General features: G+C 37.0%; 1 protein-coding gene across 2 annotated transcripts; it reads right to left on the reverse strand.

The window, feature by feature from the left end:
• Window positions 1–252: 252 nt before the first annotated feature.
• On the reverse strand, window positions 253–14,930 carry LOC106164055 (haloacid dehalogenase-like hydrolase domain-containing 5). 2 transcript variants are annotated; one of them, XM_087014778.1, is made up of 8 exons: window positions 14,758–14,930; window positions 4,953–5,147; window positions 4,423–4,535; window positions 2,896–2,986; window positions 2,546–2,763; window positions 2,132–2,177; window positions 1,742–1,884; window positions 253–1,510 (listed from the first exon to the last, which is right to left on the reverse strand). In XM_087014778.1, the coding sequence occupies exons 1-8, from the start codon at window positions 14,827–14,829 to the stop codon at window positions 1,153–1,155; spliced, it is 1,236 nt and encodes a 411-aa protein (XP_086870904.1). In that variant the 5' UTR covers window positions 14,830–14,930; the 3' UTR covers window positions 253–1,152. The 2 variants fall into 2 exon arrangements, with proteins under 2 accessions (XP_086870904.1, XP_013397294.2); XM_013541840.3 differs by lacking the exon at window positions 14,758–14,930 and adding an exon at window positions 9,110–9,347.
• Window positions 14,931–16,422: the final 1,492 nt, after the last annotated feature.

Here is a 16,422-nt window from a genome sequence, read left to right on the forward strand (position 1 = left end):
TTTGGAATTTACAATTTACTGTAGAATAAAGAGGCTGTACTGGTAATTAAATCTGTATTTAGTGCTAATTTAATTAATTAATATTATTATTATTTCAATATGCAATAGAAAGGGAGGAGAAAGAAATGAAAAAGAGACAGACTGGGACAAGAAAACCAGCATATAATTTGGTGTTCCATGAAAAATCTTAATGTTTTTGCATAGTATAGAAATAATCAGGAGTCATATCAAATAAGAAAATAAACCAATAAATTTTCAACTTGAGATCATTTTATTCATAAACACAGATCTTGCACAAGATGAAATTAATATCTGCCAGACCACAATACTCTTTTATTATTTTTAGCAATAAATGTTACTAGTTGATTCTACGTGTATATACTACTATAATGTAGTAATTCGTATTTATGCCCCTTGTAAACTCTGAACTCTTCAGATTTTGTTATAGTATACTAGTCCCTATAGATCTTTACTTTCGAAGGTCGGGCACTTTACCGTTGCTTACCAACATCATAAAACATATCTGAAAAGAAACGTACAACTCTTATATGTACAACTCACATATGATATAAAAAACTCCTTACTAAAAAACTTAACACTTCCTTGCTTTTGGCCTTGGAATTCAAATTTGTTTAAAATGTATTTTTACAGTGCACTTGCAATCTGCCAAAGATTTTGTCAAAGCAACAAAAATAGCAAGACCTGCTTGCCTAAATTATGTAACAAAATGGAGCCCATCAAAAAATGCATAGTTCACCACATGTTAACTGATTCGTCAACTTCAAACCCATTATTGAGTCATAGACTGCTAGGTTTCTGTCTTTTACATACATCTCCAGTCAAGGTACCATGGGATAAATGTAACGTGCAAAAACTCTAAATACCTTACATGTTCCACACGTGATACATCATTGTTTCACAATGCAATTTCTAGGTACTCACATAGAACTACATGTACCAGGACTTACTGACTTGTATTCAGTTATTAATACACTTTGCCCAGTTTTAGTAGTTTTGTAGTAAGTGCACTTTTATGGAATAAATAATAAAATACCCAATCTCAATATTATGGCAGCAAGGCCAAAGGTGGCATCTTTCATGTGCATGTATCACAAGCACTTGGAGTCATTTTAAAAATGCTTTGTAAATGATTTAACCAGTCACTTGGCATTTAAATCCTTCCTTTTGTAAGGCATAAACAACGCCATCATAAACGTCTCTGGCAAATTTACACGGCATCTTAAGTTTTGTGTCTTTCTCAAAGTCCCGGTGTCCATGATGGTAAATGCTGTTTTCCTCAAGGTTCGTAGTGGCGGGGTTGTATACTCCTGTCTCAACCAAGATGGCGTCAATGCTCTCAACTGATTGGTCATGGAATTCCGCCTCCTCTGGGATCTTGCGGGAGTTGATAGGTATGGTTGTGCATGTCTCGGAGTTTCCGTTGTCTCGGAGGCTTTTTATGTACCTGTCATAGAGATTAGCGCCAACTATGTCAACCTCTGGGTTGTCACTGAAATAAAGAACAGAATTCTGTGTAAGGGAAATTTTGTTTTTGATTTATTTTTTAAGCATTGGGGGAAAATAGTTTAAATTGAAATAAAGTATATTTTAGGATTGATAATCAATATTTTAAGAAGGTGTTCCTGGTGCTAGTTACACGTACTAAAAAAGTAACAATGTGCATCCCCCCTCCAGAAAAATTACAAAAAGATAAAATTGGATTCTTTATCTGGTAACTTACCCAAAGAAATAAAGCTTTTTAATTGGTTTTGTAATTCCCATTCTGCGTGCCTGGTTTGTGAGACAGTGTTCTGCATAACGGAATGTGATCTCACTGGGTTTCCCCACCAGAGCGCTGTACTTGAGATCTCTACCTGTGATCTTCTGCAAGACAACAAGTTAAGACTTTGTTTATAAAAAAAATTCCCAACTTCATTAGATACTGTTCGTACAATAAAAGGGGATTGCGACTGTACCCAGTATCTACAAAACTTTATAATTCACAGGGCATATGTTAGGTATATGTTTTGTTTATTATTTATAATGTAATAAAGGCATACTAACTAGCAAAGATAAACAACTTCCCAACAATATTTTCATGATAAGAAAAAAATTCAGGACAAATCCTTACCTTGTATAAGCTTTCCAGGCAGATAAGGAAAGAACCATTGCCAAACCTTGCAAAAAAGGGTTACACATTAATGTTTATGTAATGAGTTTATCAATAAACACAATTTTCTAAATATTAATTATCTCTGGCTTGTTTTTATTTTCAACAAGGGTAGTACTTGTGATTAAAAATTGTAATATGGGTGGGTTTGGTATAGAGTTGTGTATGGCAATGTGTCATGGGTCTATGTTTTTTTAATTATGTTAGATAAAATAGCGTTGGACATGGCAGCACAATAATTCATCAAGTCCAGTTGACAGCATATCATTTTGGCAATGTGTTAGATGTGACAGTGTGTTAAGTGTGTTAGATGTGACAGTGTGTTAGATGTGACAGTGTGCTAGATGTGACATGAGAATGTGTCAGGTAACTCACCTGGGCATACATGCCTCTGCCATGAACACCAAGTCCATATTACATGCTAAGATAGGCAGGTGGTGGTCAGGGAACCCCTCTGGGGCAATCTTTGGGTAGCCATTGGTCAGTAAGAGGTCAATTAGGAGCTGGAGGTTAGTCTCCCATCTGTTAGGCTCTCCAAATGTGACGATGGCTTCAACTCTGGGGAACTCTTTTTCTTTGTAACCATTTGTGGCCTGTTGAAAAGAAAAACATAAAATCATCATTAAATCATAATACAATAATCAAAATTATATTATTATATAATCATGGTTTTTGACACAGGCCTGGAATTCAAATTTAGTGAATTATTTCAAAATTAAACTTACCACTTTGACCCTATTAGCATGATCCACCATATCCAGGAGTGGGAAATGTTCTTTTATATCCTCCATTGTACAAATATTGGTGAAACCAAGACTGTGGGCGAGTTAAGGAAATAACAGTGAGAGTATTGCTGAGAGTAGTAATAGTAGAAATATGAGACAGAATCTGCATTAGGCTACTACTGAAAATTATTGAGGTGAACTGTGACTTACGTAGTACAGGTAAAAATATGACTGATATATGACAAGTATCAGACACTGATTATGTAATTAAAGAAATAAAAATATGACACAGATTTTATTATCTAGATGAATAAAAATACCCCGTTATTTAACATTATTGCTGTGCAGTTTATTCACAATTTTTTTCAGGTTTAATTCGGTAAACAAATGGAACAAAAATGTAACAGCAAATGCCAGATAATGGTTGTTTTATGAAAATGCCCCACCTAAAAAAGTCCCAATATAAACACAGCTACAGTATATCAGCTTCCAGCTTACCTTGTCATCAAATAAATATTCCATACCTGTTTAAAACCAGGTCGACATAGCTCAGTAAACAAGTCTATCAATAATTAAAAGTGTGAGGCAGTAAATATAGCCTTATCTAGTGGGTGTCCTCACACTGGCAAAAATGACTATCTAGCTGACACTGGTGGCCAACATTAGTTTTCAAAATGCCTTGATTTATTGTCAAAAAAATTAATGAATAAATCAATACCAGAAAATAATTAGGATCTATGCAAAATAATGTGCATCCCTGTCAATACTGTCAACAAGCTGTTATTATCATACAGGTTACAGCCCAGCAAAAGGCTACCTCCACAAATCTGCATCCCATAGTGTGGCATGGACTCCCCCTCATTACTTAATTGACTGCTAGAGATACTATACTAGAACCGATCTTTAAAATCCTCCATTTGTTAACAACTTCTTCTACTCTAACAGACCTATCAATAAAAAAAAACAGAATAGAACATTATTGACTAATTAAAGAGAAGCCTATGTTTTAAAGGCCCACAGGTCTACTAATGCCTGTGTAAACGTCCCTTTGACAGCACATCAAACATGCACTGAGGTTTACTAGAGTCGTGTCAAGAGGGACTGATGGGTGTCATTTGCGATAAAGTCTATTTACTTCTCGATATGATAACAAAGACCATTCGGAAACTATGACTCTAAGTGAAACGAAAAAAAATAGCACTATTGCTGAGCTTCACGGGGTTAATGCCAGGTTATTTAAAATATTTAATATGTTATAATGAGTTGGAGCAGTTACTGTAAATAGAATGGGAGATAATTGTCCTCAAGGTGACTTTTGGAAAACCCATCTTTTATCTTGGGGAGAGGTTTAAGTGAACAGATGATCTTTGCCATGCAATGGCAATGTTGAATTTCTGATTAGTTAGCAAGGTTTTTATGGCAACACTTGAGGACAAACCAATATACACATTTCTACAGGCTAAATTAAAATTCACACCCAATATACTCAAATATTTCTTCATGTTTATCAAGAAATTGAAAGGATACTCTTGGGCCATCTCCTGCAAAGGTCCCTGACCGATGACCAGCACATGTTTGTCATGATATTTATTGAACACTGCCAATGGGCTCTGCGCATGCATTACCTGTTCTGGTAGCACCTGAAAATAGACAGGAAACCAACAATCAGTAAATTAATCAATCAAATAGAAAATATTTTAGTGGAGAGCTAATTAGTAGGTCAATCTTTTGATGGACCTTTTGATGTACTGAAAAAATCAACCAGTTTTCCAATCATTCAGCCAATCAACCATTTCATCAATCAATATAATATTTATAGGCAGTTACTAGTTCTGGAATACTGGCAGACAAACAGCATCAAAGAAATAACTCTGTAATGTGGTCCCTTTACTCAATACAAGAACCACTTAATGACTTTTGTTCTTAAGTCTATTAAATGATTTAAGAAGCTATAATAATAATAATATGTGAATGGGCCAAAAATGTTTAAAACTCCACTTATAGTGCTATTAAATTTAAAGTTATGAGAAAAGCCCTTTTACTCCAATTATATTTACCTCAATTCCCAGCCATTCTGAGATCAATTTGGCCTTCTTGCTGCTGGGGCTGCAGGCATTGGTGACAAATGCGATAGGAACCTTCATGGCACCATTCTCATCCTGAAGGAGCCGGATCATCTTCTTCGAGGCATCCAGGCAGTAACTCCCCCTGCCGATAACACCGTCAACATCAAACAACATCCCAAAGTCAACCTGTAAGAAGATGGAAATAGCATTCGCACTCAAGCATGTCTTTTTCCCATTATCGATTGTTTTTTTCTAATTTTTCATTAATTCATTCATGCTTTAAACACATGACCAAGAAAAAAAGACAGTTTGGGGGAGCGAGAAGGACTAAACGTTTTTTTTTTGTGTGTGTGTGTGTGTGATAATCAAATCGAAATATGGTTTTATTATATTACTTTTCTAGATTGTCCCACCAAGTTATTTTGATTCATTATCACAACAGCAGTTGTTTTGAGTCCTGTCATGAAAAAAAGTTCCATAGTGCAAGTTCAACTCCCTCGCCTTTTTCGCCCACAGCAGGTTCCCTTTCAAGTCGCTTATTTAAATGTCTGGGATATTTGCCTAGTAATTATAGTAATTTTGGAAAGATCTTCAGGAGAATTTTGTTTTTATTTAGCTTTTGTTTTTATTTTGTTTTTATGTATCTTTTGAAATAACCTGCATTTCTATGTAGGTTTTGAAATAGTAACTTTCTCCGTCAATGAAATACCAGCCATATCCATTATCCTAATAATAGCTAATTAATGCTAGGTATGTTACGCGTTCTAAATGTAACATGTTGGCATAAAAAAACTCTTACCAAACATACATGATATAATTTTAATTGATGCTAAGGTCCCGTAGTTCGTTCCTGCATTCCAGTTAAAAAAAAAAACATGTTTAGGGCTTAGACATACTGTTTCCATTTACCTTTGTAGCCTAAATTGGAAAAAAAGTGCTGCTTTGGGGCCCATGTGAGTCAATTAATCTAACATGCCCTTTAAGTGAGCCGGGGCCCGACATGAGCGTCTGATTGATGAAAATGTGTCATCGTCCTGGAAACCGTACTTTTGTTGGCACCTTGCCCGGCATACAGATGCAGTTTATTTGGCCCCTTTTTGACTTCCTCTACAAATGGTGAGAATGCGGACATCAATGCAAGGAATTTGCACGGGATATGTTGTCGGGAAATGTCCGTGAAAACGAACACTTGTCCTGGCAACTTTGTATGTATGTTGTAGCACGCACGGCCCTAGCTGCTGCTATTTAGTATCAGGTGAAACTGAAAGCATCTCTAGCGACTTATTTGTGGTATTATGGTTCCCCACATTATTGCAGCCCAAGCAGATTTTATAACAAATATAACCCTTAATAGCCTCTGCATTTGATTTTCCCTTTGGATTGGGGGGGGGGGGGGGGGGAAATCATGGGTGTTCCCACAATTTGGGAAATGCTTCAGAGGCATCCCCCCCCAAACTCGTATCTCCCTCTTCTTGCGGCCCTGCATTTAAACACGTACGAGTATTCCTGAACCGTTTACAAAACAACAATTTTTAAGTTAAAATCATGAAATAAAGAGTGAAAATTGATGAGAATAGAAAGACAAAGCCAGCCGGCTTTTTAATGTCAAAATTTCGAGTGTTTGACCAAGGAGTTATAACAGGATTCTAGGATTCTTCTAGGATTTTTTTTTTCATTCGGCCCATTAGATTCTCAGACCTTGCTGGCCTGTTAGTGGAATAGTATCTGGCACAGACTGGTATCAGCAAGTCAGATAAAAAAGAATATAATTATTTCTATTTGCACGGTTGAAAAAAATGCCATCATAGACTGCATAAAACTGGAAAACTGTAGCAACTTAATCATTCTTATGACTTCATTTATTACTGCTTATGTGTAAAATTTTTGTTTTTGTTCTTCTATTGATATAATAAAATGGTTTTACTCACAGATTCTACTTTCATGAGTATAGAGTATAGAGTGCTTGAGTATAGAGTTGACTTAAAAGATATTTTTAGTTAATATAGTAAATAATAGTTTGAAATTCAATATTCTCATCTTTATTTGTTTCACTTTAAAGAGCTCAGTGAATACTAAAATTTCTGATATATTTTGTACATAAATATATTTATGAACGAATAAAAATTATTCTTAATGTATAGCACTGTGCACTTGTTTACCGACAAATATGAACAGTGTTAGTACGTGTCAAATAATCCTGAAAAAAAGGGAAATTTCCATGATAAAGAAATTTATAACGAGTATTCAGTAAACTGACGTGTCGTGGCATTGCCTCAACCTTGGATTAAAATTTTAATTAAATGCATTATAATATTAAAATTATACCGAGTGAGAGAAAAAATACTTTAAGAAATTTAAAACCAGACACAAAGCGTAGGCACTGTCACAATGTATATGTTTATGGGACCCAAGGGCAGGAGGGTCCAAACGTTAATGTATTAATATTATGTCCTTTGGCAGCGAGGACAGACGTTCACTTGAACGTCATTTTCACAAACCACAGTTGGGACGTTTTCTTTTGACTTCTCCTTGGTGATTTTTCACCGGGTTGTGCCATAAAAAAGCCATCTATCACCGACTAAAAAAAGCTCATGGCGACCATCCTCAGTCACCACCTTATAATCGCTTTCTATGATATCGTTCCCTTCCAGCACATCGTCCAAATAATTACCTGTGAAAAAAATCGTCAGCATACAACGGCGCTTTGACATTACTGATCTCGAATTCTAACGCGAAATAACGCATATGAAATTTATCTCCAAGCTGAGGAGAGCGACGCAGACGAAACCTTGAGACCGGAGGCCCCCCGTAGCTAGCTCCGCCCACCGTAACAGACATCGGACAATAGAAAGGCTTGCGTGTAATCTCCTTCTGTTATAACTCCTTGGTTTGACAGAAAAGAGACCATGCAGAAACGCAACGCGGTACAACAACTGCGACTGGTGTCTCGGGTACTTTTAACTTTTTTTCATTACGTGCCCTGAAAATGACCCAATTTGTAAATAAGTTCCAAAGTTCATATCATTGTTGAGCTTTAAAAAATGCTCACAGTGTAATTATTTTTTGTTCACAAATTCCCTTTCTTTTTGTTCTACCACGCTACAGTGTATATACAGCATATGGAAAGAATCATCCAATTTAAATAGATTTAACAAAGCAAACTGACCAATGTCGTTTATTAAACCAGTCAGTCAGCACCTTGACACGGCGGGTTATTGTTTGTTATATTTTGTCCAAGGCAAAATAAAACACAATTATGGTATATTGCACGCACTATGTACGTCATAGGAAAAGAAACCGGTTTCAGGAAGAAAAAAAACTATTTAACCCTTAAAATACCTTTAAGTGCTCAGAACCTTTCGTGTTTCTTAAACTTTCTTAATACAATGGCAGTATTTTAACGCCAAGGCAACAACTCATCGCAATGTTATTTTTGAGTGCAAGTGGTTGCGGGCCGTAACCTGGGCACGCGCCTTTGTTTACATCTGCATAGCGCCATCTGGCGGCTTCGAGTAAAATTTACGCGCGCGGTGGTCCTTGTGCGCTTTTCTCTATTCTACAGAACAATATCAGATTGTCGCCTTTTCTTTGTGCCATTAAGACCTATTCACACTTGTTATCGTTGCGGAATTCTCAAGTATTAGAGTGTCATCCGATCCATCATCAAATTCACGTACAGTTCACGTGAAGCGCTTTTCAATCGATGTTCTTAATGAGCAAGGAGCAAAGTCCAACGTTTTCGCTACTCGTGATGTATTTTTACTCTGTTGCTACCCCGAGAATAGCACGCACCCTGAGAACGGCAATTAAACCATATTCAAAATTACACGATTCATTCCTTGGTTAAGTTATGTTATTAGTGCAGGTGCAAACGTAGATTGTTTGTCTCTGGACATACTTGGAAATAGATAAAAGTCGCAGCACATTAACATACTTAATTTCCTACAAAAGAGGAAAATTCATTTCCGAAAGCTTGATAACCGACCGTGAAAATTTTCTTTTTCAGAGCTGGGGGATTAAGTCTTGATTTTCCCCAAACTTAACTTGCAGTGTAGTCTCTATTCTAAAATAATACTAATAGTAATAACAGTCTAAATTAGTTGTCAATTTTTGCTGTTCGGATTTTTAAAGAAAAAATTAAGTTTCACCTGTTCTTCAACTTCATCGAAGATTTCTAGGCCTTGGACGTTCTCCGTCTCGCTGTCGACGCTCATGCAAGAGTCGCCGCTCGAATGTCGCTGGGGTCTCATATTGCTTCAAATAGTGTCAGATACAAGCAAACCAGCATACAATATCGACTATGACTACAACAAAGAAACTCACTGCGTTTGATAAAGTACGCTTGTGAGCTACCGCAGCACACAGAGAGGCAAAGAGATATTCTGGTTTGTGTGGCAACCTGCAGGGGCTTTTATACCATGAGAACAGCGTACGTAGAATGTAAACAGAGTAGTACACGTGGTCTCGCTCGTTTCGGAAAATCCAGGGCATGTCACTGACCCGGGGAACTGGGTTATCTTAGGAGTCCGCAAATTAATGTGATACCGGGCCTGAGTACGTGGAGTTCCTATGACGCACACGACGTGGTCCCCCACCGCCCGACACCACCCAAAATATCTGTCACTACTTTAAAAAAACGGCAATATTTAAAAACAAACATGTTGTTTTGAACTTTACTTGAGATGCTTTTGATTTATATTGACAGAAGGGAACATGTCAAAAAAGAACGCGATAACGGGAGTATGATGTGAGATCAACGCATTACGCGGTGATATCAATGTCGTGGTTGTTTTTTGTCCTTCACACAGAAAGGTCATTCCATTTATCACGTTCACTGATTAAAACAGAGAAATGACGATATTTTCGTCAATTTTCAAGGTCAACAATCAACTCTGAATTCCAAAACATCAATTTCATTAAACGCTACTTGTCCAACAATTGGACTTGGCTAATCAGCATATTTGCTTGTTCAAATGTTTTGAAACTATTTCCTATTTTGCAACCTGTTTGTCATTTGGGCGTTTTTGGTTCTCCTTGGCCGAGTTTCATTTGCATGTTGACAAGATATTGAACAAAAAAACAAAGACACACTGTAATTTAGCATAGCAGCAGGTATCAAAACTTTGAAAAAAAAAAAAAAAAAAACAATTTTTGAATTGTATATCATATTTGCCCTTTGCTTCCTTTTCATCTTAGCATAACGCACGATTTGAAGAAATAAACAACCCGATTATAAATTTAAAAAATAAAAGCATCGATCGCCACCTGCGTATTTAGTTGAAAGGGAGGGGCGTTCATGGCAGTACCAAAATGACAAAAAAAAGGGAGAAACAAAAGAAAAACTCTACTAGAGTAATAATTCTTAGTTTATAGACCAGCACTGATAATCAAATACAATGTTATATCGAACCTTCGATTTTCGTGTTATAGGTGTTATGTGATCACGGCAATATCCTAGTATCCCATCTAAGTATAGCGTGCACCTAAAAGTGCGGGCACTATTACTAATTGACATTTCACCTTAATAATCCAGGTGTGACCTAATTACTGAGGCAATAAACATGCTGTACACGTGGTCGCCGCGTTTGTTTTTGTTCGAGAACGCTGTCCTTAACCTGAACACGTCTCCCTGCCACGGAAGGTTTATTTTTGTTCTGGCACGACAAGGTGCAATATTTACATTACCGCGTCCTTCGACCTCTGTGACAGTGCTATGCCAAGGACAAACACACACACACAAACACACACACCTTGCACTCTCTCTCTGTCTCTCTCTTTCACACACACACACACACACACACAATGCACTCTCTTTCTCTTTCACACACACACTCACGCGCGCGCGCGCGCGTAACGCCAACACATACAGAGAGAGAAAGAGAGAGAGAGAGAGAGAGTTTACAAAAGTAGGATATTGCTTAAAGCTAAGGGGTACCTATGGACAATCGCACAATACAGAAGAAACATAAAGTCGTTTTTGTTATGTTCCACAGTTAAATTTGACTAAGGGAAAAAAGGGTCAAAATCACGACTGTTGTCTTGGAAGGCCCACTATCACATAATTTCGCACACCAAAGCAGGCAAATTTTAGACGTTCCATGGAGTTCGAGACGTAGAACGACGTTTGCTTTTTCTATTTTTATGAGGGCACAATTTTTCAGGTGCATTGATTACAGAATGCGTTTTCAGTTCCTTGTATCTATGTAAGATACATAATGAGGTACATGATGAGGTCAATACCATTTGGGGTATAGGAAAAGTGAAAGACCATTGGCTCTGTTCTGAGCGAAAATGTAATGAACATTGCTCATTCTGCAAGCGGAACAATCCTTTTCTTTTGAAAGAAAGTCGTTCAAAAAGGTTTACGAGGTGGCTAATTGCTAGATTCCACCGTCTCGGTCAATATTTGACTAGATGATTATGTTAAACATGACATCATTTTTTTACCTGATAACCCATTGATAAGATGACCGGGGAAAATGATGACACGATTTTATTTATCATGACGTGACTAAAACCCAGGAAATGCTTAGAAATTCCAACCCCGGCATCTCAGCTAGGTGTTTTTTCGGTATACATTCTAAGTTCCGTAGACCACAACAATTAAGAAATTCGGTCAAATTCCTAATATGTTACCTAATCACTTATCGGCTGTGTTAGTCATAGAAATTATAAAGGCCGTGTCACCTGGCAACCTATTGCTACCACTCTTACAAAGAATTGATCACGGCTGATGCATGTGATGCACATTTGGAAGGATCACGCCAGTACGATTTCAAACCCAGGTAGCGATGATGCTTGGACAGCCTTGTATTGCCATTGCATTAGCTGGAATGGAAGTACTAGGAATGGAAGTCCGAACTCCTATATGATAAGTACAGGTTAGGGTTAGCTGGACTATTGGGGTTAGTATATAGGACGAATGTCACCCGTACAAAGTAAATGGAAAGCGGACTACTGTTCCGGACTTCCATTCCTGTTACACCTGTTACTTTTTACTTTGTATTTCCAGGTGTTTTTGTATTTTTGATGATTGGATAAGCAGTGTATTTCATCTGAGTTGTATGTCAACATGTATTGGGCTGTGGTATTTTTGGAAATAAAAGGGAATGGAGGCAAAGTTTAAAGTTCAGTATAAAGCATCTTTGTTTTCTTTTATCATACAAGTCTCTCTCTCTCTCTCTCTTTCTCTCTCTCTCTCTCTCTCTCTTTCTCTCTCTCAGAAATAAGAAATATTTACCAAAAGTAAGAAACTAAATTATATCCATGTTTAGTAAGCTACACGTACCAGCACCTACGTACAGTAGAGTAAATCATTTATTTATCTGTTGAGAGATCATGGATCAATATAATCTTATCGCGAAATTCAAGTCTCGATATGAAAGCTTACTTCTCTGCGGCATGTATTATATTCAATACGTTTTAATAATTTTTCATCAGGGCGTTTTGAAAGTATTTTTATAATCTTAATAAATGTGAAACAGAACTATGAATATGAGTTTTGTTATTGCTGCAATTATTATTATTATTATTATCATTATCAGACGCGACATCTCTCCAGTATAAGTATGCATTCAAAAGTTAAAAAATGAACATCAAGGCAATTTACTGTATTTTTTATAATCCTGAAATATTTTTATTACAGACATGTGAACATCAGTTTTGCTCTTTGTCTTCTATTCAGTTCTGATTGAAAGGCGTTAGAAAATCGTCTGAGGGGGGAAGATCACGCTCCCGTACTCGCTGTCACGGCCATATTTAGGTTTGACCCTAGGCATGATTTTTATGATATTTTCTATAAAGAATATGTGCGTTTCATATTCTTTGACAAAACTCACAGCTTGATTGGGGTCAACAAAATCAACTATTTGGACTGACTTTTACATTAAACACCACTTGTTTTTACCTTTACAATCAGAAACAGCATGGGATCAGTTAGGAAAAAAAGATTGAGGTCTCGGTCAGGACGACAGCCTAAGAACAAAAACTGGTCCTTTTGCAGTATTTCCCCCTACCCTGCAGCTCTCTCATTTTTAATATTTTTCAAAAATTAATTTATGTAGTGAATTTGATCAATGTATCTGCTATTCAAATAAATTAGTTTTGAAATTTGCTAACCAATTTTTTACAATCTTATTTAACCTTCAGACTTTTTGAATAGTGAGAGTAAAGCAACTTTTTATCCCTAGCGATGGCCTCGGCTCTCGTAATATTTGAATGGCATAAAGTTTCATCCCAAAAATAGTGGAACTGGTAAATGGTTTGCAAAAGTAATTTATTTCAATGACGGAGGCATTGATCAAAACCACCACACACAACTTTATTTAGAAATTATATAAAAGAGTGTTGGGTTGGGGAAAATACAAGAAAAATGTCCCAAAACTTTCTGAAAAACGCTTTAGAAAACAAATATGTCGAATAGGTTAAAATGTGAAGTTAACATATCCATACTCCATTAAAATTGAGATAGCATTCGACCATTCAAACAAACCATGACGCATTATTAGTCATAATCTTCTTGACCGACTTCTGCTATAAAAGCCACTCGTAAGAGGTCCCAAATATCAAGTCGAGAATTACTTAACCGTCGAGCTTGCAAACCCTCGATAACCGATAAACTATCATCACACTCCAACCACCTGTAATCGCATGCACCCCTGGTGGGTTGGCATTGAAAGGCCAATAAGCTGTCAAAACTGACCGCTCGAGCGGCCGGTAGAACTTGGTAGAACCTGTGTATTATAAACCAAAACCCAGAATGAAAACAAAGGTTACGATGCATGTAAAACAAACGTGACTGGTCCTTTTTAACTATTACTTCGTGGATTAAGAATGAATTATTGGGGATTGTCAACCCTTTTCAACCATCCCAACCCTCTCTATACCCGTCTATATCCAGCTGTAGGCCCGTTAGCGTACTAGAACACGCCTGATATCACGCTACTAGCCACGGCCGTGACGTACCCCACTCCTCTCCCTCTCCGTCTGTTATATGATGACTGTCACGTTACTTTTCCCGACCCTCTGCATTCATTTTTGTCTATATTAAACATCAATGCAAAGCATTAACTTGAACATTTTGGAAATATCAAAGAAAAACATTGACTACTTTATTTTTAAAATCGAACTGTTAAATATTGGGAAATTGGGAAGTGAATACAAATATCACAATTTCGCGCGTGTTTTTGCCGAGTTAAAATGATTTCGAAGTCTCCAGGTTATTTTACTTCAATGACAGTTCCAGATATTTCAGGTCGGGCGTCCAACCGAGGAATGTGAAAATGCAGACGACACTACCGTTTTAGCTGACATTGTCACCTACCCTTGTAAAAACCACCTACAAGCATACGTAGTTGATGGTATTCGAAACGCCAGTAACAGAAATGAAACTTTTTCAATTTGCGACAAAATAGAGAGATCGGCCGAAAAGGTTTTGAATGTTAGCGCTTGATCTTCAGCTTACACTTTTTTTAGCTCAATTTAAATCATTTATTAAATAATTAGGATACAGTACCTGACATTATTTAAAAGCAATTGTATGAAGTAAACTTTGAAAATACCTTTTAATTAGTTGTAAGAGAATATAACATAAACACGAATAAAAAATGTGCCATTCAAAAAGAGTAAAAAAATTAGGGTGGAGCAGAATTCACACGGTAATAACTGATAGCAAGAACCAAAACTACATATCTGTTTATATATCTTAATGATGAAAATAATTAAACCAATGAAACGGATCGCCCACACTGTATTTGACATAAAAAATAAATATATAGTAAAATTACTATACCCTTACCTCATCGTGGTCGTCGAAATCGAAGCAATGTGTATATCCATTCACATAATTTTCAGATTGCGTGTTTTCCATGGCGCTTTAAAAAGAAAAAACATCAGCGTCCAATCAGGCGGGGATTAAATACAGCTCACAGTTGTCGCCTACCGCACAAATTGGGTCTCCAGTGCAAGTATGTCAATCTGTGATAACGTTGGGTTGGAAATGACAGAAAGACCGAGTGTATAGGCTTCATATACTATTGTACAAGTCGGTGCTCGTACACCAAACGTTATCTGGGAGGCGGTCCTAGGGTCAGGCAGCCATTACTCTCACGCCGGACTCACATGCAAAGATTTCGGCCTTCGACAACCCTTTCTGTGTCAGTGTTGTATAACGATACTAGATGGAGAGCGAAAAAAATTTTCAACATATTTGATGCATTGTCCTCCCCATTTCGCGAGCAGATTGTCCAAAGGCGTTCAAAAGGATCGATAATTAGCAACACTAATCTTGACATCTCGCCAAAAGACATTCTGTTTTCGTATTGTAGCTTATGACAATAAGAGTACTCGGCTCCACTGGGGTCCTCTTTGCAATTTTGTGCGCTGCGCATCGTTAGTGGTTGGAACAATACCACCGCGGTCTTTAAGGGCTTCACGGGCACTGAACGCCGCCACGTGCAGCATGTGTTATCAGAATTAAGTTTGGAAATACGAAAGAATATTTCACATGCAATAAACCATACACAGGGGTATTTTATGGAGTGCTTTAAAGGTGATCACGGATAATGAACGAGAGAAGAAAAGCGTTGTTCGATTGTGTTACGATGTGCCCGTCAAAACAATCTGTGTTCTACGGTGTGGAGCTTAGCACAATCATGATGCTGCATTCTATAATTGACGATGGTTCTATCTGTATGGAGTTGTAGCAAAGGGCAGAAGCACTCGCTTTACCTAACTTTCAATAAAATAGATAATAGACTGAGAAAGACAGGCGAATATTCTGGGTCTCTAAGTGCACTTAGTCACACATCCGCTGAACCTCATAAAAGACGCTACTTTACATTATGTAATCATCATTTATTATATGAGATATTGGACATAATAACGATAAATATGTCCAAGATGAGATTTAAGACAATAAGAAATACATTTTTTAATATATTGGCAGGTGCGTGATTTAAAGATTAGGGGCAAGGGGTGAGGCGTGGGCAAATAATCCTCCTTTCTTTCTCCTCCACACGCTGTAAATAATACATAGGCCTACATCATGGTGAAATGTTGGGTGTTTGGCTCGAAACCACTATCAAACCATTTTGAGTCCGAAACTGATAGGCGGAATTCGCTTACTCTTGTTGTTTTTTTTTTTTTTTTTTTTGGATTTTCAATTTTTAGCTTTTGTTTTCATAAAAAATAACGTAGATGAATGAATGCATGAATAAATAAAAAATTAACAAATAAATTAATTACACAACATATTATAAAACGATTTTTTTTACTTAATATGTTGATAAATTTTATTATCGCGAGGCATTCTTCTGTCAAACACCTGTGATTTCAGTCATTCAGTGTAGGTATTGAATACTCCCACGGACCAATATCATAACGCTTATCTAAGCTGGTTTCATATGATGTTGAATCACCAGGTGTTACGGAAGCATAGGGCCTAAATTGCGTAAAAGAGTCT

Source organism: Lingula anatina, chromosome 6 (assembly GCF_051362555.1).
Source record: "Lingula anatina isolate TDL-2025a chromosome 6, LinAna3.0, whole genome shotgun sequence".
Lineage (NCBI taxonomy): Eukaryota > Metazoa > Brachiopoda > Lingulata > Lingulida > Lingulidae > Lingula > Lingula anatina.

Excerpts from the sequence above, each read along its gene's own strand:
- LOC106164055 (XM_013541840.3), bottom strand. The coding sequence starts at position 9,211 with ATGAGACCCCAGCGACATTCGAGCGGCGACTCTTGCATGAGCGTCGAC. Across the intron at positions 1,885-2,131 it reads GCCTGGAAAGCTTATACAAG|AAGATCACAGGTAGAGATCT; the intron begins GTAAGGATTTGT and ends GTTGTCTTGCAG. Across the intron at positions 1,511-1,741 it reads AAAAAGCTTTATTTCTTTGG|TGACAACCCAGAGGTTGACA; the intron begins GTAAGTTACCAG and ends TCTTTATTTCAG.